This window comes from Thermobia domestica, chromosome 8 (assembly GCF_964235325.1).
Source record: "Thermobia domestica chromosome 8, izTheDome1.hap1.1, whole genome shotgun sequence".
Classification (NCBI taxonomy): domain Eukaryota; kingdom Metazoa; phylum Arthropoda; class Insecta; order Zygentoma; family Lepismatidae; genus Thermobia; species Thermobia domestica.
The window spans coordinates 165,659,378-165,684,560 of record NC_137461.1 but is presented as its reverse complement, the minus strand read 5'-3'; the positions used below and the strand labels follow the sequence as shown (position 1 = coordinate 165,684,560).

General features: G+C 36.4%; 1 protein-coding gene across 1 annotated transcript in view; it reads left to right on the top strand.

Moving 5' to 3' along the window:
• The window catches only part of Patronin (calmodulin-regulated spectrin-associated protein patronin), a gene marked incomplete in the record, with an annotated part of 438,489 nt that overhangs the window by 162,630 nt on the left and 250,676 nt on the right, over positions 1-25,183 (top strand). The window contains 3 exon segments of the mRNA XM_081769233.1: positions 5,836-5,931; positions 11,202-11,417; positions 12,510-12,737. Coding sequence (XP_081625359.1) covers positions 5,836-5,931; positions 11,202-11,417; positions 12,510-12,737 — 540 coding nt within the window.

Sequence of the window (25,183 nt, the reverse complement as noted above, 5' to 3'; positions counted from 1 at the left end):
ACAACACGTTACCTAAGTGTTTCGTCTAAAACTAAGGGTTTCGGAGTTATTTTGTATTTTTCTTTAATAAATTCTCATTAATTTATTAAATTCTTAAATAACTCCGAAACGGTTAATTTTAGAGGAAATATTTTGGTAACATGTCTTATTGCAAATTTAATTTCCTTTAAAATGAGCCTTGTTTGAAGAAAATCGGTTCACAAATAACGGAGATATGGCTTATTTTTTGAATCGAGCTGTCCGCCATTTTGATGACGTCATCACATGAGTTCCGGACGTCAGATCAAGTGTCTCCCGGCGGATTCTTGTCCTTTGGTATACATATAAGAACTGTATAAAATTGCAGACTGGTAGCCGGAAGTGAAATATTTTGGTGGTATCTGACACTAACTCCATGCACTATTGAACAAAAATGTGCTAAATGTGTTTACTAGGTAAGGAACAACTATGTTGAAAAGTAACACCATCCACAAACTCTCTGCTGCTCCGTTCATTGGTAGGCTTAGAATTTTCGTCACAACCCTCATACACATTACATAAGTAGAGCGTTTGAAAATTGTAATTGTATGAAAAGATGAAAGTCCAAACGTGCTTTACACCTAGTGTATTGTGATTTCCGTAGCGTATCAGAACACAAAAGTAAAAAGAATAATTCGCGGTAATTATGGCATTCATAATGGCAATGAAGCTTGGGTTTTTAAGCTATCCTAATAAATACCAGAATTTTCATTCACGAATTAAAAGAAAATATTCAGACCAGCACTATAGTTTTACTTCTTTACTAGAGCTCTGTAATTTTTAATTTAGATTTGTCATACATGAATAGTATGCAGGTTGTCCCAAAACTTTATGTAGTCTTCAGATATAGACAAACAAAATATGTTCGTGGCAACATACACTGCCGGTCAATAGTTTCCGGACAGGTGCTTCAACTTACATTTTTATGAGCTAATCAATATATATTCGATAGGGAAAGCAACCAATTCGAAATATTTTATTTGCGTAAGCCTCTATAATGTCTCAGGAGGATAATAGACGTTTTTCGTTTATGTAACATGTTTACATGTAGTAAAAAAGAAAGATTATTGAAATATTGAATTATTGTCGGCGATTATTTTTAATTAAAAATAACGTGATCAGGATCATGAAATAACTTTGCCTGATCGAAGTACGGTTAAACGTTAGAAGTTAATTCCTTTTTATAGTTATCCCTGGAATATAATTCCTTAGTATACACGCCTTATCAGACATAAATAATGTCAGGAGTTTACATTATTAGTAAACAATATTATAAGATACAGTACAGTGAAGTTTTGAACAGTGTTTGTGTATATGTTTTTGCCTCTTCTGAGGATTTGTTTCCGTTATTGTTAGAAATCATGCACAGAGGTAAGATATTAAGTGAAGAGGTACACGTTGGTATCATTGCGCCTTATAATATGGGCTTTTCTATTCGTCAAATACCTTTCAAACTGAAATAGACTCCATCTACTTTTGGTGATTTCTTAAAGTGTTTTCAGCGAAGACGAAAGAACGTGGACAAAAATCAAACTGGAAGGTCTCGTAGTACATCACGTACGAAAAATCGTATTATTGTATTGTTTGTCAAAAGAAATTTGAAACTTACTGCAGCGGAACTCCAATCAGAATTTAATCGTAGTCACCCTACAAACATTTCAGTTGTTATTGTGAATCGACATTTGAGTGTAACTACACTCTGGGTAAGAGTTGATGTGCAGAAACCATCGCAGGTTCAGTGGAAGCAAGTAACAGAGGCTCCAATGGACACTAAAGAACAAAAAATTGGCAACAAAGCAGTAGAAACGCGTATTATGGACTGACAAGTCAAAATTTCAAGTTTTTGATCAACGACATCGAGTTTATGTTCGAAGATCTGTTACAGAAAAAATGCGTCCTGACTGTGTAACCCCGATTATTAAAAATGGAGGAGTTTCTGTGATACTTTCGAGGTGTTTCGCAAGTTCTGGAGTAGGTTGGATTCACAAAATACAAGGAAATTGGACAAAAATGGTTATTATTTCGTTTTAAGCAGCCATATTATTCACTCAATTTGATTTGTTTGGTCGCAGATTCCCTTTTGTGCAAGATACTGATCACAAGGACACGCCCAAACTTTGTTTTAATTATTTTAAGAAGAAACAAGCCAAATGAGATTATTTGTATCATGGAATGGCCTTCCCAGTCTCCAGATCATTCATAACCCGCCGAACTTCTCCGGGAAGAGCTTGCCAGAAGTGTACGAAAAGACTGTCCAACATCTGCTGCTGATGCGTTTGATATTCTGCAGAACGCCTGGAATAATAATTCAGATGAAAATCTTCAAAAACTTGTAAGCCACATGCTACGATTGGTGAAACGAGTGAAAGTGGCAAACGGCAGTTTCTTTGACGAGAAGAACATTTAAAGAATTTGACAATTTTCTTTGTTGGATAACGTTATTATGTTATTCTGATGTTAAAACTATCACTGTGTTCCTAAACTACCAAATATCTTGTCCAAAATTGCGCCGTATTACAAGCCTAACTTAATATTTCCCTGTTTTTTGATCTGTCCGGAAACTTTTGACCGGCAGTGTATGTCTGATAGTGCCTTACGCAGGAATGTCGCGTGCCACATGCAAAGATATTAGCACTAGGTACTGACAAGCTGAGTTTTCATGGGATGGTATTAATGTAAATTTATTCTTATCTACCGCAGGATATGCCTTGAAAAAAATGTTGATGGTAGCTGGTAGGTTGACAGCTTGCCGCGGAAAGAACAGTGTGTGGTGCGTATTGTTGATTGTCATGTTTAGATAATCTGTCATCGATGTTCAAATCAATATTTGATTTAGATTTTCCATAAGCGTATTCAAGATAGGTGTGACAGAATACGACACAATTTAGTCATTTCTGAACACATGCGCAGAGCTGTGCGACGTCGGTGCAAGACCTGGATTCAAGTTAAGTTTTCACATTTTCAGCTCTAAGATTAATGTGATAAGATAGGCGTAGTTGAACATTCCTTCCAAATTCGGAAAGCAAGCATAGTGAAAACAAATTTCGCTATAGGCTTTTGTCTGTTCTAAGTCTGGCCATCATATTCATCAGATGTAACTGCATTTCCATTTGGACTAGGTAGAAGAAACGCACGGGGCCAAATGCTTATCGACTTCTATAGACAACCTGATATTGTGGTGACGAATACGTGGTTTAAGAAAAGAAAATCCAAGCTGTACACGTGGAAAAGCTTTGGAGATAATAAACGCTACCAAATCTATTACATTCTTGTCAAACAACGTTTTAAAAAATAGCATATGAGACGTGAAAACACTACAAAGAGCATTGATTCAGATAAGAAGTGACTGAAGAAATATTCTGTGCAATGGGCGATATGGTATGTAATGTAGAAAATAGTTGGGGAAAAGTTAAACAGATTCTACTAGATACACTCCACAATAACATTTGTAGAATTCAAAGAGTACCGAGGAAGCCATGCATAACTGAAGTGATGCTTAAGAAGGTGGAAGAACGCAGAATGGCGAAAACCTTAGACAAGAAGAAATCAGAAGGCTGAATAATGAATTGAAAAGAGAGACGAACAAAACCAAAGAGAAGTACATGAACAGGTATGTGAAGAAATAACAGAACTTCATCGGTGCGGCAGATAAGAGATGTTGTATCAGAAAGCAGTTAAATTAGGAGGGTAAGCTAACAAATGTACACACACATTTGGAATCTGAGATCAACAAGGTCATGTAGTCACTGTCTATCAAAGAATCCTTAGAATCTGAGAGAATTGCATAAAGGATCTCTATAATCAGAAGAGCCATCTCAAAGATATTGCGATCGAAGCAGAAAAGTAGGTGGATGATGAAGAAAAAGTAGCCAGTATATTGAAAAGTGAAATAGTACAAGTCAAGCCATCAAACACATGAAGGAGGAAGACAACTCGAGACGACATACCAGGAGATTTGCTCAAGGGATTATGAAACCATGCAGTGAAAGTATTGACTTCACCTACTAACAATATCTACCTGAGTGGAGAATGGCCAAAGGGTTTTGTTGGTGGTACAATGGTTGCATTATCCAAGAAAAAGCAAGCGAAGAAGTTAGACGATCAGAGAACCATTAGCCTTATTTCCCACACTAGAAAGATTATTGCGCGTGTACTGAATAGCCGGCTGGAAAGTAAGATTGAAGACATGTTTGAGAAAGATCAATTTGGATTCCGAAAGGAAAAGGGACCAGAGATAGTACTGGGGTGATGAGAATTATGTCGGAACGAGGAATCCTTGACGTAAAGGAAAAGGAAGCGTTGTGTGTATGCTTCACCGAGTGGCAAAAATCTTTCGATCAGGTCAATTGGACTAAACTTCTGAAAATATTTCAAGAAATCGGGATCAACTGAAGAGACCGACGGTTCATTTTCAACCTGTGTATAGAACAACGAGTGAAGTTGCGCTTGAATCCAGGAGAAACCAACAGTGTGGAGATTGGAAGAGGAGTCAGACGAGAATGTAGTATGTCGCCCCATTATTTAACACTTACAGTGAATGTTTAATGAAGGGAGCATTAGTAGGAATTGGTGATTTCAAGATTTTAGGGCAGATTTTTAACAACATCAGGTATGCATATGATACAGTTATTAAGAACCGAAGAAGGACTACAGGACATAATGGACAATATACTTTGTAGTTGACACTGGGATACTATATGAAATGGAAATCAAAAAGTCGAAAATCGTCAGAATATCCCGTACAAATGCGCCTTTACGGGTTAGAGTAGAACAAAGAACTTGAAGAGCTCGATCATTTCAAACATCTGGAAAGTGTTTTGACAAGAGACGCTTACTGAACCAAAGAGATCAAGTCAAGAATTGCCATAGCCAAAGAAGCATTCAACAAGAAAAGATCACTCTTAAGTAGCATTCTCAGTATAGGATTAAGGAAGAAGTTGATCAAGTGCTATTTGTGGAGTTAATGGACTGTATGATTCAGTGATCTGGACATTACGGAAATTGGAGAAGAAGTATTTAGAGAGCGTTAAAATTTGAAGTTGGAGGAAGATGCAGAAGATAAAATGAACGGAGAGAGCAACAAACGAAGATGTTTTAAAACGAGTAGGAGGGAAGAGAACCAGCCAGCATCCTTCATAGGAAGGTCAATTTAAATGGACTCATTTTGCGAAGAAATTATACTGCCTAGAAAGATGGAAGGAAAGTGAAGGATAGGAAGAACACAACTGATTAATGATTTTAAAAACAGAAGGAAATATTCGGAGTTAAAAGAGGAAGCTGAAGATCGAGAAACGCGGAAGAAACATTTTCAACCCTCCTTAAAAAAAAAAAAAAAAAAAAAAAAAAAAAAAAAAAAAAAAAAAATAAATAAATAAATAAATAAATAAATAAATAAAAAAAATAAAATAAAAAAATAAAAAAAAAATCCTAGGAGCTGCCAAATAATAGCTGCATTCCCGGGGAGCCCCGGTTCATTTCAAGAGTGACATAACTCAAAATCCTAACTTTTCAGGAGAAGCGTTTGAAAGTTTTGAAAACATTGAAAAAGACTTTGGCGTAAGAACGACACCAGTGCTCTCGAACGCCGTTTCGAAAGCACATCTGTGAAATTTTTACCAGAGATCGACATCAAGATTAGCTTTCATTTTCTGCCCGTAAGTCAATAAGGGCGATTTTTGAGTTATGTACCTCTTGAAATAAACGGTGATATATTACATGCACTTTTTTGTTTACATGCTCCTGAATATACATCTAGTTTTGGTAAATCCTATATCATTATATTGATGCTTACAAATTTTCTTTTTTTTTTTTTTTCAGTCTAAACAAAGGGCGTCGATAAAATGGCTGCTTTCGAAAGCGTTCAACAATCGAGTTCCAGAAAATTTGAAGGAACCATTTTATCGGGATCAGGAGGTAAGCAGATTGATTTTATGGTTGATTTATGATATGGCGTACTTCGTTTACAGCATTGTTAAGTTATGGAAAAAATGTATTAATTTCTATTTCTTATAAATCTGCGTAACAATAGGAATAGAAAATGATTTATTGCAGACACTTCAGTCTGATACCGAAAGACAGAACTGGTTATTAAAAAGATATGTTTTTACGATAATTAGTCTAAAACTAAATTACACTACTCGAGAAATCCAAATAAGAGCGAACTTTTGCAATACTTTTATTTGAACAAAAAAATTTCCTACAAAAGGTACTTTTCGACGTAATCATCTGTTGAGGCATCGAACAAAGTTGATATATTCAGAGTTGTATGGTGAAATTTTACTTCGGGTAAACAATCCTATGAAGCTTGTTGGTCTATTTTCTGTAAACAACAACATTTAACATTTGAATGAAAAACCGTACTACAAATCGTACCTAAGACACTAGCTACTCCTAATATTATTCTGCTACTGATATTAAAGTCATAATACGTTTTAAAATGTTGCCTGAAATTAGAACTACTTAAGGCGAGTCTCAATCCTTTTGGTTTTCTTGCCAAAATCATTAATGACCTTGTCAAAAAAGTTTGGTTCTTTCTGTTGCTCCGAAAGTAGATCCTTTTCAATAAATATAAATGTTGATTTTAAGTCTGTCTTGGCCTCGCGAATTGCGAAGATACCTTTCTAAATCGTTTTCACGCGAAAAAAGAAAAACTTTCAGTGATGTATTTGTAGCGGGAATGGATAAAATAAGCTCACGGTTTCACTACCTCTCCGTATGATTTCTCCAGATGATTTGATTAGGAAGTAGTTCACTTACACTTCGTAAGTCACCAGAAATGTTATTAGCTGCAGCCGAAGAGCAAGAAAGTGAAACACATTAACATAGGACTGTTTAAAGGATTCCAGAACTATTTTAGGGACACTTTTTGTTTTCAACTTAACTGAATTCATGAGTTTTGTGAACCATAGAGAATCTAATCAATAAATAACCTTTTTAATGACTGGATCAGTAATTTCACAAAGGATGTGTTTGAGACCTCTTAATATCAAGATCATTATGAAACCTCTTTCTCTGACTAACAAAGGTATTTTTCTTCCTGTCTTCTTCCAATATTCTTTAAGTTCAGCTTTTAGTTCTTTCATTTTACTAATACAACAACCAGTGTCATATAATCTCTTTTGCAAGATGGAAAACATCACATCAGTCAGAGAAAAGGTGCTTAAAAAAACTTGTCAATATAAAAGGAATCCAGTCTTTTAGTGAAACTAAAATCCCACAAGCAGCAATTAATGCTTCATAATCCCATTTTTAATCTGGATCTGCCATTTTTAAAATAATGAAATAAGATCCTTGCGATAATTTGATACAGCACTAACTAATCGAGATTATAGTTCCAGGCGTAGCAGACACTTTGAATAGCCTCCTAATTTCAGTATCTAATGCACTCCTCTTTGTGCACTAGCAAAAAATGCTGACAATCCATTTAATGTTAAGACGATTTACGAGCGATCGTTAATTTTCGAGCGGAACAATGGCAGTAGATCGTTGATGTAACTTTCACCTGAAGTCAATTCAAGTGACTCGAAGAAACCGCCTCGCCATCGTAACTTGGTGCCACTAACTTTTGAGCACAGTAGTATCCATCAACTAGCCGACAGACAATGTTGGGAAGGACTTAATCTAACGATTTTAGAAACATTAACGAAACTCATAATCTTTCCTCAGCTGTGCCATCAGACATTGCGTAATATAATACACAAGAGAACTGAGAAAATTACGTCGATAACTTCACCTATGATTATCGAAGCAAAATTAGTTTTACAAATTTCTTGCTTTATACATGAAAGCAACACATCAGAAACACATGTTATCGTTCTATTAGATCATTCTGAATTTTATTATAGTCCACAACACGTTAGAATTTTCTAATAGGCTGTGTAATAATGGACCATAATTATTAATTAGAGTTAGCAGTTCTGCGTAATTTCCTAAAGTATCTGTACTTTCATTTTGACCCCTGAAAGCCTGTTATGTTTGTCCAAGAAACATACACCAATGAAATGTTTTATACTTCTCAGTTTTTACGAATGTGCTACTTGTGTTGCTGCTCACTTAATTTCTTTTGTTCATCGAGAAGCAAAATTAGGTCGCCGAAGATCAGAAATAATGTAACCACAGTTACCTCTAGGTCCTAACTTCGTCTCCATTTCACATACTTCTTGCTTCCACTGCAATAATCATAAACCTTTTACCTATACATTGCATAAGATTCAAGTATGTCACTACACTATTAAACAACCGAATATCGCAGTAAGTCACACGTCAGTACAATTTATAAATGATTTTTTGACTAGTTTTAGTACAAATTTCTCTAATAATTACAACGAGATTTGACACTTTTTTCACAGTCTTTCTGTTTTAACTTCCAGCACGGGTATGCAATGCGAATAACTCTTTCTAGATCCGCAAGTAGTACAGTTCGCGGCATAGAAAATGTAAATTTGTCCAATTACTGACAAAAAATTGCGCCGTGTGCTTCTGCATTCAAAAACATATATCTCAATCGACTATTTGCTCCTGGTATTCAGTCCAACTCCTCCTCCTCTCCTTGTCTAAAGCAGTCTGTGTGACGTAATACACTCTTTCCATTTAGACGAAAAAAAAAAAAACAGCAACCATGTTCACAAGGTTTATAACTCTAAAACTGTCTCCTCCTGTCGTTTGTTCTGAAATCCCTTTGTCGAGTCTGAATGAAAAAGTCAAAATATTCCCATAGCTTCATAAATGCCTTTATTTTCATTCTTTGCCTTTTTTAAAGACTGCATATCGTATTAGAAGCAATGCCCAATACCCCAAGTCAAGGACTAGCATTCAGGATTGGAGGACAATAGTTGCGCGACTGATTTACTGGCCAGGAACCGCGGTTGTCTTATACGGAAATTCTAATTTGAAACCATGTTTCACGAAGAAGTTGCTCCACTAGTTGCCGCTGCTGGCCGCCAAGTTTGACAAGTGTTGTATACTTCTTCTGACAGCAGGTAATTCATACATACTGCAACAACACTCATTCCTGGTAGGCAAGCATACACAAGGTAGTACTGCTCCAGATGTCCGTTAATGACTTTTACCATTAATCACTTAGTTAAAGTAAATCTCTGGCATACATGGAATGATAAATCCTTTTCGAAAACATGCAAATTTATTCCAACGAATTTTTAACATATGTAAATAAGCAAAAACAACGAATATCAGTTAATAATACGAACGCGGAATATCAGTTAATAATACGTTCCTTACCTTTGGTGTTACTAAATACGCAGTTATTTTACAAAATTCTTCATCTGTCATTTCCATATTTAGTAGCCCTAAAATATTAATTTTCACCTGTAGAAATTCCAACAAGGATTCACTTCCATAAAGTTTTCCTTTAAAGAATTTCATACGAACCAAGGGAGTGACAGATATTTCAAAAAAGGAATGTACTAGATAATTCCAATCAGAAGTTAATGTTAAAATCCTTTACATGTCTTCATACGCTTGAAATTTACATTTACTTAAAACAAGCCACACGTATAGCTTCTGTCTGAGCTAGTTTGCGTTCAATCATCACATTTTTTTTTATTTAAAAAAAATACGATCATGCCATTAGCTCGCGTAACCTCAGGCAATTCCTGTACCAGAAATTCTAATGACCTGAAAATTCTTTCAGAAAATTGCTTTTCAAAGTTACATTTAATTGATGGCCTATTCAGTGCCATTGACGGGCGAACTTGGGGTGTCGTAGTCCCTGCAAAGTCGAACAAATTCTCAACCTCCGGATTTTGTACGCCTTCAAAGCCACCAACGGTACTCACGTCGCCTTAAGTTACTAAAGGCGGAGTAACATTCTCGTACGCTGAACTATCATATTACTGTCTAAATTTACCAAATGGTTCATACTTCTCCTTTTTTTTAAAAAAAAATTCTAATTTCAATAGCCAAAATATCGTCAAATTTGATGTGCAGAGTATCACCGAAAGTACACCTGTACCATTAACAACTTTTAACATTTACACATTCAAAATTTAATACTATCCAAATAATTACTGTGTATAAAGAATAAGTTTTCATTATTTCGCGGTTCGATTCCTTTATTCCCTTTGGCTAGAGTTAATATACCAAGTAATTTTCCTGCATAACTCTAGGTAACTTCTAATAACACTAGCTCGTAGTAGGCAAACGTACACAAGGAAGCACTGCTGTAGGAGTCCGTCAATAGATTTTACCATTAATCACTTGGTTGAAGTAAATCTCTAGCTTACATGGAATAATAAATCCTTTTCGGAACCATGCAAATTTATTCCAACAAATTGTAACATATGTAAATAAGCAATAACTAACAACGAATTCTATGTAACAAGCTAAATTTTGTAAACTTTCCGAAAAGTGAATTGAAACGTAATCTGTGTTGAATGAATTATCAGTTTCGGTAGTAAAAATGTGGGATTCACAAGACAATACATTTTTTATTAATTTTAAGTTACTGTTCCAAAAGAAATAAATAATAGATTCTAATTTAGAAATATTAACTAAACCTATTGAATACCAATTGTTCATTTGTACACAATGTACTCTCCGCAGCAAAAAAACCTGCAACATGAGCATATAAGTTTATTGTGAAACTACGTCTAACAGCCCAGGGAATCAGCACAACGTCTAAGTGGCACGAATCATGCAGGAGATACCTGGGCGTCCTCCCCTGCACACGTATTTTGGAGCAAAAGACTTCGTCGTTTCACAACAAACTTACATGCTCATGTTGCAGGTTTTTTGCTGCGGACTGTACATACAAACCCGTATTTCTCATTTAAATGTTCGTATTTTATTTTACCACTATATTTCATTCAAGTCTCAACACAAACCAAGGATTCCATTAAACAGTCGGTAAGCTAAGTTTCCGCTGCTATTACCTCGAGTCAAGTAGACAGCTGTCACCACAAGTGCAACGCATGTAACTTTTGCTTAGATGGCAACACAAATCAAAAGTCTCATCAGCTGTGTTACAGTTTTGCCATCTCACTTTCCACAATCTTTGACTTTTTTCTGAGAATATTGCAATATCCACAAAACTTATTTGAGTACTTTAATAGTGTGTGATTAAACTATTTTTGATTGTGTCTATGTAAGGTCGTTTTCTCGTATTGTACTAAATTATAATGATTAATCTTACTGATGTTTTTTTCTCTCTCTCTCTCTAAAAAAAGGACCAGGAGCATCTGAAGCCTCACATAGTTCACACTTTGGCGAATGCAGAGCTCTACTGTCTAGCTTTGGCCAATATTTATTCGGATCCAAATTACCATAATCTTAATCACTGGGGCATTATTCAGGCACTGGCAAGGAAAGGAGTGTTTGTGGCCGAACCTCCGGATGCTCAACTTACGGAAACTGTGCTAATTCAAACTACTCCAATCAAGATGGTATGAATAAATTCTGTTCTTTAAGGAAGTTCTTATCTTAAAGATTTACTCAGTTCTCAGGTGAAAATTATAAAAGACAAGGATGTCAATACGTCATACTAATTCCTAATAGTAAACAGTCAAACTAATAGGAATCGTAGTTGCACTGCCTGCCTGTCTGACACCAATATATATGTCGCAAGCATGCAAGCAATTTGCAGATTTAAAACTATTGTGAGTAACTATTGTGTTAGGACAAACCGTAACCATATTAGGATTTAAGCGACTCCTACAGAAAGAGGTTTAGTGTGTCCATATATTAACAGGTTAAGAGCTCTTAACAAGTAACGTAAAGAACTGGTTATAAATACCTCATACAAGGACACTATAATAATATATATAATATTTCTTTATTGCAACGTATCACTGTTAGTTCCATCAACTATGTGAAGATCTGCATAGAAAAATAATTTAAGCCCGTTGCCCTGTAGAAGATTCACCGATAGTTCATTTGAAATATGGGCTAAACAGCACGCATTGAAGGAACTTAAAAGATAAGTCATACGTTCAATTAGTAATTAAGTATTAGTATTTGTGTAACTGCAAGTTAGTTGGTAGTTGGGTTAGTCAAAGAACTTAGATATGAACAATTAGAATCTTTAATTAAACAGGATTTTAATCAATAATCTACAGCGGGCCGAAGGCTCAGAGGCAACAACTGGTATATTTAATTCATAAATTGTCAAAAATACAAATGAATTACTGTATTATTACATAAAAATGGAAGTTGCATTGAATACTGTTGTTAAAGCCACAGTGAAAGGTATTACGTGAAATATATTTATACCTGTTTTTTGTAATGTTTTATTTTCGAAGTTTCAGAACCTTCTTTTCCGTATTATAAGATCATTAATAATAGGTTGTGTTATGTTCTCTGAAAATACTTTAAGAAAGGCAGTAGCAGTTTCGTCACGTTCATGAAGAAAGATATTGTTCCCATACAGAACTTTAAAGACATTAGATTTAGCTTTACTATCCAGTGATGTATCTCGAAAGAGGAGCGAAACGATGTTCACGTGGTAAGTAATAATATTGTTTTTGATATATTCATAGAATGCACATATGGCCGTCATAGAAGCCATGATGCAGTTGTATGCCAAAGAAGTTGTTACACCTGATCGAGTAGTTGCAGCAGTACAGAGATTCAGCCATTCTCGCTCTTCATCCCCACCAGAGTTACCTGTAAACCATGAACATGGCTTATTATTATGGATTAATCAGTCTTGTGCGGCCTTGAGACAAAAGATTGAGCAAGAAGTAGATCAATCTGAAAAATCTGAGGTAATGTTCGATATTTTCACAACTTCTATTAATAATACTCACCTCGGGTACATTCTTTTTGATGCGATTGTGCGATTTGTCGATTTTTTCTAAGTTTGTGGGGCTTAAGTAGTCATTTCATTTTTTCTTAAATTGAGTTTGTTTTATATAAGTTTAAACATTCTTAGAAATGTTGCATTGATGTTTTGATGTTTTGAGTTATCTTCAGTAGTTATAATGCAATAGTAAATCGTCGCTGCGCCTCGAAGAACCGCTATGTGTTAAAACCACAACTTTTCAGGAGAAGCAAAAACATTCCAAACTTAAAATTTTGCCAAATATACACGGAAACACTTGAAAAATATAACAAAATCCGTTCTGCGTATATTATGCACTGGACATTGTTGTGGCTTGCTTCAACAATATTATATTACTATTTTTGTGTTTACGTAGTACATGTCGGTTTATCTTTTGCGCCTTTATAAGCACATAGAGGGTCAATACGTACGTAAGCCTTTAATTTCAATCTAGTATTTTTTTCATTGTTGTGGCGAAACAATTGAATATTCACTTATCACATTATAAGGGACGCTGCCTGACAGCTTCCAGGCTTATTTGCACGGCATAACTCATTTTCAGCACATAGCGTTTCTTCGAGGCGCAGCGACGAAATACTTGTTCCACATAGAGTATATATATATATATACAGTGAAACCTCTCTAAAGCGGACATCCGTGGGGAGTCAAAATTGTCCGCTATAGAGAGGTTTCAATATTTTCTTACGTAAATGAGTAAGTAAACAAGGTAATATGCAATTGGAAAAAATATTCTTTGCGAGAATCATATATTTACGAATGTTGTTAAAATGTTACTGTACTTGCATTATCCTCCACCATCCAATACTCTATGTTCGAGGCACAACATGGAAATAAGATGTTATAGTTCTCTGCACTTTACACTTATTACTTTACTACGTTTTCAATATGTCTCTTTAATTTGTGGTTAATTGCAGTCCAGTAGTGTCTTTTTTGGGACAATATGCGTGCCCACGGGCAAAAAATAATAAATGTGTCTTCTGCTTGGTTAGAGATTCCAGCGGGACAGTAGAATAGCATGTCACCTCAAACGGCGGGCAACTGTCAATCACTTTTGTGTTTAAAACAGCTTGAGTGGGAGTGGGATGCAACCAAAGGAATGAGTGTTGTTAAACCGAGATGCTTCGTCTGGATTGCAAGCAGACAGTTGAGGAGGCAAAATGCTGTCACAATGCTTCCTTCGTGACACATGTATGAATTACTAAAAATGTATTTTTACTGTACTTTTCAACTTGTTTCTAGAGAAAGTGTCCGTAATACGGAGGTAAATAATACTTATAAAAGACAGAAAAGACTGTCCGTGTCCGTACTAGAGAGTGTCCGCTTTAAGGAGGTTTGCCAATATGTTTTTTCCTATTACAGTGTTTGGGGATTACAAAATATGTCCGTTACGGGAGTTGTCCGCTTTATAGAGGTGTCCGTTAGTAGAGGTTACATTGTGTATATATATATATATATATATATATATATATATATATATATATATATATATATATATATATATATATAGTGCTATTGGTATCATCGTGTTGAATTCGTTTATGGTGTGGTATTGTAATAAAACTTAATCTTATTGGAGCAAGTTACATCAAATAAAATATACAGATACTTCAAGCTATCCAATCGATTCTCTACACATTGTAACTTGTAGCATAATTTCCATCCCAAGCAGTGATAGGCCACATTCGTTGTGTTCGAAGCATGTACACACCTGTTCACAAAAAGCTGGAAACTCGTTCAGAAACTAAGTCCGAAAAAGTGAGCCTAGATCCATCACAATTCCCGCAGGTCTATACACAGGGAATTGCATGTTCCCTCCGTTCTTTATATAGACTAGCTGCAAACCGTACTGTCATCCGAGCGATGTGAAAATGTAAAAACAAAATCAAACTACTTATTTCTGATATTAATATTGATTGCACACCTCATGCACAGTTCCAATATGCAAAATCAACTATTATCTTAAATAGAAATTGCTGAAAACGACAGAAAATGGATATTTAAACCTCCAAGTAGGAGCCTGTGCTTGGAGCGATTCTATTATTAATATTATAACACAATCTCTTGTAAGTTGCGTCTGTGGTCAAGCGGGTTTAGTACTGCTACTGACATTTCTGAAACGAAGGGCGACGGTTCGAGCCTCCGTGCGGAAAGTTAGTTGTTTTATGTATGAGAACTTTTTTATAAATATAAATTTCTACTGTGAAGTGATTGGAAATACATTATCCAACGAACTGTCACTTTTCAAATCCCTGTCACATTTACTAGCCCGCCATGTCCATAATTCATATACGAAAACGCTAAAATGAGAAATGTGAACACAGTTGAATACCTAAAACCACACGTACAAAATGAAAATTATCCATATATATATATATTTCGGGGGGCTTTGCTAACTTCATTCTTGGAAATGTGAACATTCTACAAGATATTTTATTCACTTTACAATATTTTATTTGAATAAACATAAGATTTCGGGGGGGGGGGGGGGAATCAAGCCCGGAAGTCCCCTAAAATACACCTATATATATATATGCTTGTATTTTTTTTCCATTACAAAAACTTAGGGTACCTCATAATCTGGAATCTTATAAAGCAATTTGAACAATTATTTAGAAAACAGATACTGCTTAAAATTGGATTAAATCGCAATGCCAGTAATCTGTAATATCTTACATTTGTATTTATTTACATTGAATGTGTACTTGTTTTATACTGTATAGCATGAATATTAGCTGCTACATAAGAAACAATTATCTATAATTGAATTTAAGTAGGAAATCGATATAGTTATTATAAGAAGCAGCTTGTGAAAATGAAGTGTATAATAATGGTTGTATCTGAAATAGAGGTTGCCTAATGGTGTAATTTGTTACCCCGCCAGCTTTGGAATACTGGGCTCTTCAAACTGTCCATCCTTAGGGATGCGCAGAGTCGCGTCGAGACAGAATTTTCCTGACACAATTCGAGTCGAGACACAGCTCTTCCAATAGAAAAATATACATTTTTTGAGTCGAGACATCACTTTTACAGCATATTGTCGAGACGAGACGGTCTCAAATCTTGTCTCGTGCGCATCCCTATCCAGCCTACCTAGATAAAATCAATTTTGGATGCGAATATTCAATTTCTTTTAACGATAATTGTAATCTACAATACAGATTGATGTAAGATATTGGCTTAAACTGCTTTATTACCCACTTAACCTTCGTATACCGCAATTATATCTAATTTTGGCATAAATATGTATTATTATTAGAATGTAAACACTGAAGAATATATATTAACACACAATGAGGAAGAACTCAATGCTCGTAGTAATTAACAAATTGGTTACAAGTTTATTTGAAATTAACACTCTTTAAAGCTAAACCATCATTATTAGATAGAAAACAAGAGAACCGTTTTGTTAATTTGAACATATTATAAGTGATTGAGGAATGTGTATTTAATCGAACAGAATATATGAAACTAAATGGAATGGCATGTGGAACCGAACTTGAAAGAGGATAGGATGTGTAAATGAAAAATGAAAGAAAGCAATGGTTAACAGCAGTAGTCACTACTTACAGCAGATGAGTGAAATCTACCCCCACCCAAAAAGAAAGTTCAACAATTCTGAAACATAAGGGCGACACATTTTCGTCGTTTCCTGACAAAATTGAAAAATGGATTTTGCATATTTTTCGTCTGTACCCCTTCAATATAGTTAGCTAACAAACCAAGTACGGTCGACTGACTAGACGTCAAGTGAGTGAAATTTATATAGGAAGTTTCGATACAGCGTTCACCGAAGTGACGCAGACGTGGTGTTGTAGCTTCTGGTAGTTTCTATTTCGTAATGAATTTTAGGTCAGTGAGATTTCTTTATACGTATCAGAAAGCTCTTTAACTCCATACTAAAGGCGTGTTGTATGATTTATTCAAATCGTCAGGTATTCGGACAACCATGAGCCCAATTCGTTTTGCTTCACTGCTCACAAGTTTAACTTGAAATAAATTCTTACTTTTCCACAGAAACACAAACTGTTTTAATGCTCATTTTATTATGGGTGAAATGTATAATTCTGCAAGTAATAATTTTCAAGTCCATCTCCGAGATTCGATCCCTCGTCCTTTGGCTCAGCAATTCGATATGTAGACAACTAGACTAATTGTCGTTGTGTAACAGCTTGCAGGAAAATCGGTTTAAACTGCACAAAGGAAATTGAGGGCATTGATTATAGCTGGATTGAGGCAACTACCATGTGCTCCCATGTATACATAATTTATTCTTAAGTATTACAATGATCAATTTTGTTTCTACAGTACAATTAATAATGGATCAACATATCTTATTATACTTAAAAGAGGAAAATACAGATTTACAGAATGGTTTCGATTGTGAACGTTGGATTGTGGGTTCGAACCTGTCATCTTTGGTTTACTGTTTCCCGAAGATACTCGAAGTTGAACTTAGGAATGCTTGCCTCAAAAGACCAATATTACACAGTCCAAGTTCAAAAACTAGTTCTTATAGCAACTATAGTGATTTCCTAATTAAATTTAATTTAGAGTTACCCCTGCCGTAAGCGTCAGTGGACCATCGATGGGTAACTAGCGACCTCTCGCCAAAAATTGATGGCCCCATTGCAACGATCCGCGGTGGCCCCACTTCCGTTTTGAAAATTAAACCACCAGTGGGCCACCGGTGGCGGAGACGCGACGAAATGCCAATGAATTACAAAATTACTCCACCGAAATATGTTAAATAGCCTATATGCATCATTCATTTACATTGAGATGAGTAAAAAACACTTACAAAATATATATAAAGTTCTCCCGGAATGGCGTGAAACAGCAAGCAATGTAGAAGCATGGGTTACTCTTTACCCGGAGCTTACTTTAGGAACATTCGTCAGGGAAAACAAATATATAATAATAAACGCATGCACATGACTGGCGATAAGTCGTTTGGGTCCCTTCGCCGATTCTCCGCGACGAATCGAAAGACAGACCGAAAAGAAGTCATCGCCGCTACGTGGTGGTAACTGCAACATCCCTATTCTAGATGTCTGTTTCGACTCGACAAAACCCTGCCGCCAAGAACACACTAGCGGCAATCTTTCGATGCGTCGCTATATCGATGATCGACATTTACCGGCAAGTGGGCCACTAGATATTGCGACGATAACGGCATGGGGTTAAGTTTCATCTCACAAATGTGGATATTCTATTTTTGGCATAAATTTTAACTCCTCTCCTCTGTTAGGATACGATTTTAATAAAAATGGCGTAACAACAAGCCAGTCCGCGCATGGCACCCTAAAATGTTCTAGGAGGGGTTATCTTCATGGTTGATATATATTATGTTTGGTATTTCTGTTTGTATACATTTCGTGAGACAGAGGGCGGCCCACCCTGCCCCCTTCGGGTGCCCATGAGTCAGAGGTAGGTGAAAGTGTTAACTTATAAAAATCATTTCAAACGGTTAAGCCATTTTTTGTTCTGATAGACGACGTCTTTTTCATTTATATCCTATGTAGATAGATACAGATTAATAGCATTGTTACTGTCTTTTATTTATTTCATTTTTACCATATACTTTTCTCAACGTTTAAGTTATTTAGGCTAAAGAAGACGGGTGATTCATGCAAATAAATTCTAGTTCAAGTAAAATTTTAATGGGCCCTTAACGGGAATTGAACCCGCGACTATAAGACCCAACAACGAACGCGCTAGGCATTAGATATTAAAACTAAACTGACTTACCGAACGTTCCTCAGTAACTGATTTTTTTTATTTGTAATTGTTTTACTCGGTTTTATAGTTCTAGCAGTACATCTTTAACAATAGGGGCACGAATACAGAATTATCACAGATAGGTAAAAATACAAGCCTCTCCCAGCGGGAATAGAACCCGGTACCCCGTACACCAAAGGCACATGTGCTAACCACTGGACTATCTGTGTAGGGTAAACAAAGGAGCAGAAATAAATATACGAGGGCTATCCAGAAAGTAGATTACGTTTTCGTCTGTGTCCGCTAGGGGCGGGGCTAGCGCGGCCATCTTGGGGTCAGAGCGTTGCGCAGCTCAGTCGGCATCTAGCCGTGCTAGTGAGAGGTTCGTGCTGTGCTCCGTTAAGATACTGTGACGGTTTGAAATGTCTGCGTTAATTGAAAATCCCGCGAGCTGCGAGGTGCGTGCAGTAATAAGGTTTCTGACAGCAAAAAACTGTAAACCGATAGAAATCTATCGGCAGCTGTGTGAAGTGTATGGGGACAACATTATCACTGAAGGTGGAGTGCGACAGTGGGTCATAAGATTTAAAAATGGCCGAACCAATGTTCACGACGAAGATCGAAGTGGGAGACCCAGCAAAGTGACTGCCGAACTTGTCGAAAAAGTCGATGTTAAAGTCCGTGAAAATCGAAAGTTCACAATAACGGAACTTTCTTTGAGTTTTCCACAAATTTCGCGAAGTTTGTTGCACGAAATCATCAGCGAAAAGCTTGGTTACCACAAGTTTTGTGCAAGATGGATTCCAAAAATCTTGACAGAGGACCACAAAAATCAGCGAATGGCTGCAGCGTTGCACTTTTTGGACGCCTACAATAAGGATGGTGACTCTTTACTCGATCGCATCGTTACTGGTGACGAAACATGGGTGAAACACGTGAACTGTGAAACGAAATTGCAATCAATGCAGTGGGGGCACACAGGTTCTCCCCAAAAACCCAAGAAATGCATGCAAACAATGTCGGCAAGGAAGATGATGGCGACTGTTTTTTGGGACAGAAAAGGTGTGATTTTGGTGGACTTCCTGGAAAGAGGCACTACAATAAACGCTCAAAGGTATTGCCAAACTCTGCAAAACCTCAGAAGAGCAATTCAAAACAAGCGCAGAGGAATGTTGAGCTCTAAGATCTTGTTGATTCACGACAACGCCCGGCCCCACACGGCAAATGTCACGCGTGAAGTTCTTGAATCTTTTCAGTGGGAGTTGTTTCCTCATCCGCCGTACAGTCCGGCACCGAGCGACTTCCACCTATTCCCAGCAATGAAGAAGTGGCTGGCTATGCAGCGTTTTGATGACGACGAACAGCTGCAAGAAGAGGTAACGAAGTGGTTGAAGTCGCAGGCGGCCGAATTTTTCGACGAAGGAATTTCCAAGCTCGTACATCGCTACGATAAATGCCTTAATTTGAATGGTGACTATGTCGAAAAGTAGTATTTGTGTGTGGCTTTCATCTGTATATAATAAAATTTGTTTCCTATACTTTGTTGATTTTTTATTCCAAAACGTAATCTACTTTCTGGATAGCCCTCGTATATTGCACATTCCGACGAAACGCAAACGTCCCAATGAAAGCAATATTAAAGGAAAAATGGAAAAACTTGGTGAACTCTTGAAAGAGCTCGAAGGTCACCTGGGTATGAAGACAAATCTTTATTCAGGTATTAATATCTCGTATAATCGCCGTTAGCTTCGATGACGCATCTTAATCTTCTTGGTAATGAGTTAAGCAAGCTAGCGACATATTGATCTCCCTGTGCTATTTCTTCCCACGCGTCAGAAACTAGCTCCCAAAGTGCGTCAGCTGTCCTTGGTGGGGGATCAGGCCAATTTTCGTTTAGAGTTCTTGTAACTTCCGCCCATAGATTTTCCATTGGGTTCAAGTCGGATCCTCTTGGAACCCAGTCGACTAGCTCAACATTGGGTTCCTCTTGAAACCAGGCTTGAACTAGATGGGAATCATGTATTCAGCTATGATCATGTTGAACTTCTACAATGCCGTCGTCAAATAAATTTCTCGCAGCGGGGAGCAAGCCATACTGCACAATATCCAGATACTTCTGGCTGTTCAATCGGCCTTCTATACGGTGTAATTCACCAACTGTTTCCTTACACAGCCATCCCCAGCAGTGAATAGTAACATGCCCCATTCGATACGTTCTGTGCATGTACTGCGGATCGGAACGTTTTCCTGTGGGTCTATACACAAGTCGAGGACCATCATTTGCTGAAGAGAATATATTTTCGTCTGTGAAGATTACATGATCCCAGTTACAACCAATATTTGCCTCAGCAAATGCTAGTCGATCAACTTTATGACTATCCGTCAATTGCTCCTTACACGCTGCTCGATATGCTTGAAGCCCTGCATCTTTAAGGTGTCGCCTAGCGGTGAGGAAGGAGCCAGGAAAACGAGACGAGATCACTAACTGCCGCAATGACATGAAAGGATTGCGACGGCTTACATCAACTAGGGCCCGATCTTGTTGTGGGGTTGAAACCCTTTGAAGGCCAGTGCCAGGGTTTCTAGACACGTTACCTGTTTCTGAGTATTTCTTCCACCAAGTATATTCTGTAGAACAGGGAACACCAAGACGTTCGCTAGCTTGTCTCACACTCATACCACCGTATTCAACAAGAGCAGTAAGCTGCTCGCGAACATTCTGATCACGTTAAGCCATGACTAATGAATCAGTTGCAGCTGTTTGGCTTTAGGTGATTTCGTTACTCGTAGGTTTAAGTGGAGAAACTCGTCTGCTGCGATAAGGCATAAGTCATGTTTTCGTAGTTCAGCATGTTTCACGAAAAAAAGTGTTACAGAGTTGTGTGACACACAACACACACACAATACACACACACACACACACATACATACATACATACATACATACATATATATATATATATATATATATATATATATATATATATATATATATATATATAGATAGATAGATAGATAGATAGATAGATAGATAAGGAACATGAATAATTTACATTTTTGACGTCTGTGTTAACGTTTTCATACATAAATTCTGGAAATGGGGAGCTAGTAAATATAACATAGATTTGAAAAGTGACAGTTCGTCTGATTGTTTTTCCAAGCACTTCAAAGTAGAAATTTATATTTATTACAATGTTCCCATATATTTTTTTTAAAAAAAAGAAAGAAAGAAAAACGAACTTTCCGCACGGAAGCTCGAAGCGTCGTCCTTCGCTTCAGAAATTTCAGTCAGCATTACTAAACCCGCTTGGCTACGGAAGCACTTAGAAGGAAATGCGTTATAATATTGATAATTGTATCGCTCCAAGCGCAGGTTGACACTTGAAGTTTTAAATATTCATTTTCTGTCTTTTTCAGTAATTTCTACTTAAGATATTGATTGTTTTTGCATATTGGAACTGTGCATGAAGTGTGCAATCAATATTAATCTCAGAAATAAGTAGTTTGATTTTGTTTTTATATTTTCACATCGCTCGTATGACAGTACGGTTTGCAGCTAGTGTCTATATAAAGAACGGAGGAAAAATGCAATTCCCTGTGTATAGATCTGCGGGAATTGTCACGGATCTAGGCTCACTTTTTCGGACTTAGTTCCTGAACGAGTTTCCAGCTTTTTGTGAACAGGTGTGCACAATAGTGAAGAGTTCTTGAGAAACTGATATACAAGTAACGGAACTAGTGACGAATGCACTACGCTTGCGCGACTGCACTGACACGTCCTTGTCAGCTATAGTACGAACTCAGATTATAACATCACATTGTATGTGGAATATACACTTCAGTATTATTATCCTCCAAATAATAGTGAGAAAATACTTGAACGGGCACAAGTTGAGCGTGGTCGGAGATAGAGGGGAATAGAATTTCTTCCACGGATTACCCCGTGAAATCGTGACTAGTTCACACAACTCCGAAAATATAAAATAGGGAATCTAATATCTAAGTGTAACCTGAAGTATTGCTAATTTCTTTCCAAATCTATGTGCTCCACCGGTGATTGAGTCAGGGATCACATGTTAACCATTCTGCTATGAAAAGAGAAGTTGCTTATTTATAGAAAGCTATAGCAGATCTTAAAGTGTGTTGTATGAAAAGAGAGAATCTTTGCATATTTCAACATAAAATAAATATTGTTTAGATTTTTTAAATTTATAAGGTGTAATACACCATCTCTTGAAAAGTGCATAATCATCATATCATCATTCACTTTTATCGTTATTAGGTTCTTTCTGTTTTCACATAATACTGCGCTCAGGTGGCTATATTACCCTTAATAAAAGTAGTAAAAGTGAAGAGTGTGTTCACTTTTATTTTTAATTGCAAAACGAGACAACTGAACAGAGAAACTAATGTGACGTGAAGAACATAAACATACCCAAGTACCGATTAAAGCATTAAAACTAACCTGACATTTGGTGGCGCCCTGTTTTAGAGCCGAAGAAAGCCTAAACAACGATTGAAAAAAGGAATTTTTAAATTTAAAACGAGACAAATGTAACATCCTCAACACAATTATAAAGGAGAAAAAGAGGAACTGGTTTCAAAAAAAGTTTTTGTTTCCTCCTGAAAGTTAGGCTTTTACTTATAGAATGTTAGACATTCTATAATTTTGATATAATCGTAGAGTAACGGGAATTTATACTTGTCAATTACTATTCAATATACATCTTACAGTGACAAAGGTCACTTCCGAAAGCTCACTTCCAGTTGCAAACCCTCGTGTGAGGATTGTCATTGGTAAGGAACAAATTGATTCCGCTAATATTTCGTTAATTGTCTGCTGAATACCGAAAACTTCTATGAACCTGAAACACACACACATATACAAGAAAGAAAGAAAAAAGAGAACAGGCCCAGTGAAATTTCTTGAAAGTAGACCCCTCCCTCAGAGCTGAAAATCGTACATGATGATGATGATGAGCATTTTTCCTCCTGCAAGGAAAGGCCCTTGGGAAACAGAGAGCATTTTCACATGCATGAGTGATCCTCATGACACGTTCTATCACACTTTATTTATGTATATGTCACCAAAGTTTACTAGTCGTAAAATTCCAAAGCTATGGTTGTAAGGACAGATATGTTTCGGATGTATATTACGAATAATTTATGTGTTTGATAGTTTCTGCTGAATTTGTGGCAGTAAATGTAGATGTTGGAATTGGCCTATCTCTCAACTACAGTTGTAATTCTTTAACGTGTAAGTTGGCAACACTACTTGTAATCGAGTAGGGAAGAGGAGCTGTCTGGCGACCAGGTTTACAAGAGATCGTCTCAACTGCACTGACATAGGTCACCACTTAGAAGTGTATTACTCACAGTTTTCATGAGTTAACTATGTGGTAGTTACTACCGTGTAAAAGTTAAAATCTAGATATGTAGAAATTCGATCATTTCGCAGGTACGCCAATATTGAACTTTCATACATATTAACGGCTTTGCCCGTCAGTGGCGGAACCAGGATTAATATCAACAACGGGAAATCGTTTGACATGCAAAGTTACAATCGAACAAAGTTTGTCAATCTGATATATTTTATCAAATAGCACTATGCCAGATTATTACATATCTCGAACCTGCATGTTAAACAAAAAATTCTAATATCACGTTTATTATTCAGTGTTGCAAACGCTACATCAAAGGATCCTAATGCATCTATGTTGTCACATAACTTCGACATAAGTGCACCGACTTTGATTTTTTGTTTGTTTGTTTGTTTGAAAGAGCATAGTTTTTTCGGTGGTCCCATATAAATTTCATGAAGATGTAATGATAGTCTTTGGAGCTAGTCCATGAAGTACTTCAATGGGTGTAGTATGAAAACTGTAATTAATCGACTTTAATATGCGTATCTTTACTCATAACTTCAAGATAGGTGCACCAACTTCAATTATTCTTTTTCTTTTAAAAGAATATCCTTTCCTTGTGGAACCACGTAAACTTCATAGGGATCTAACATTGGTTTTCGAAACTAGTTCATGAAACTCCCAATTGCTGATCATGTTCATTATTTTATGTATGATCACTTACCGCTTCAACAAAGGTGCACCAGTTTTGTTGGTTTTATTGTTTTAAAGAGTTTTCTTTCCTTATGGTCCCATGTAAATTTCATAAGGATTTAACAAGTCTTCGGAGCTAAACCAGGAAACTGTCAATGACTGACATTGTTCATATCATAATTCTGTGTATGATTACGCATAACTGCGACATAGATACACCGATTTTGATTTTTTCCTAAATTTTTGAAAGCATATTCTTTCCTTGTGCTTCTATGTAAATTTCATAAGGATATAAAAGTATTCTTTAGTGCTAGACTAGGAGTCGGCATGTTCACGCATAACTTCGACATAGATGTACTGATTTTGATTACTCTTTATTAGTTTCAAAGAACATTTTTTTAGCATGCTCCAACAAATTTTTATCAGGATCTGATTACACGCTTCCGAGTTAACCATGAGCTCCTCCAAAGATGATAGTGTTAATATTGAGTTTATGTTCACGTGTAATTCCGTAACTTATATATATGTACGTAACGTACATATATTATATATATACTTAAACCTACACATAACAGAGTATACTGTATCATATAAA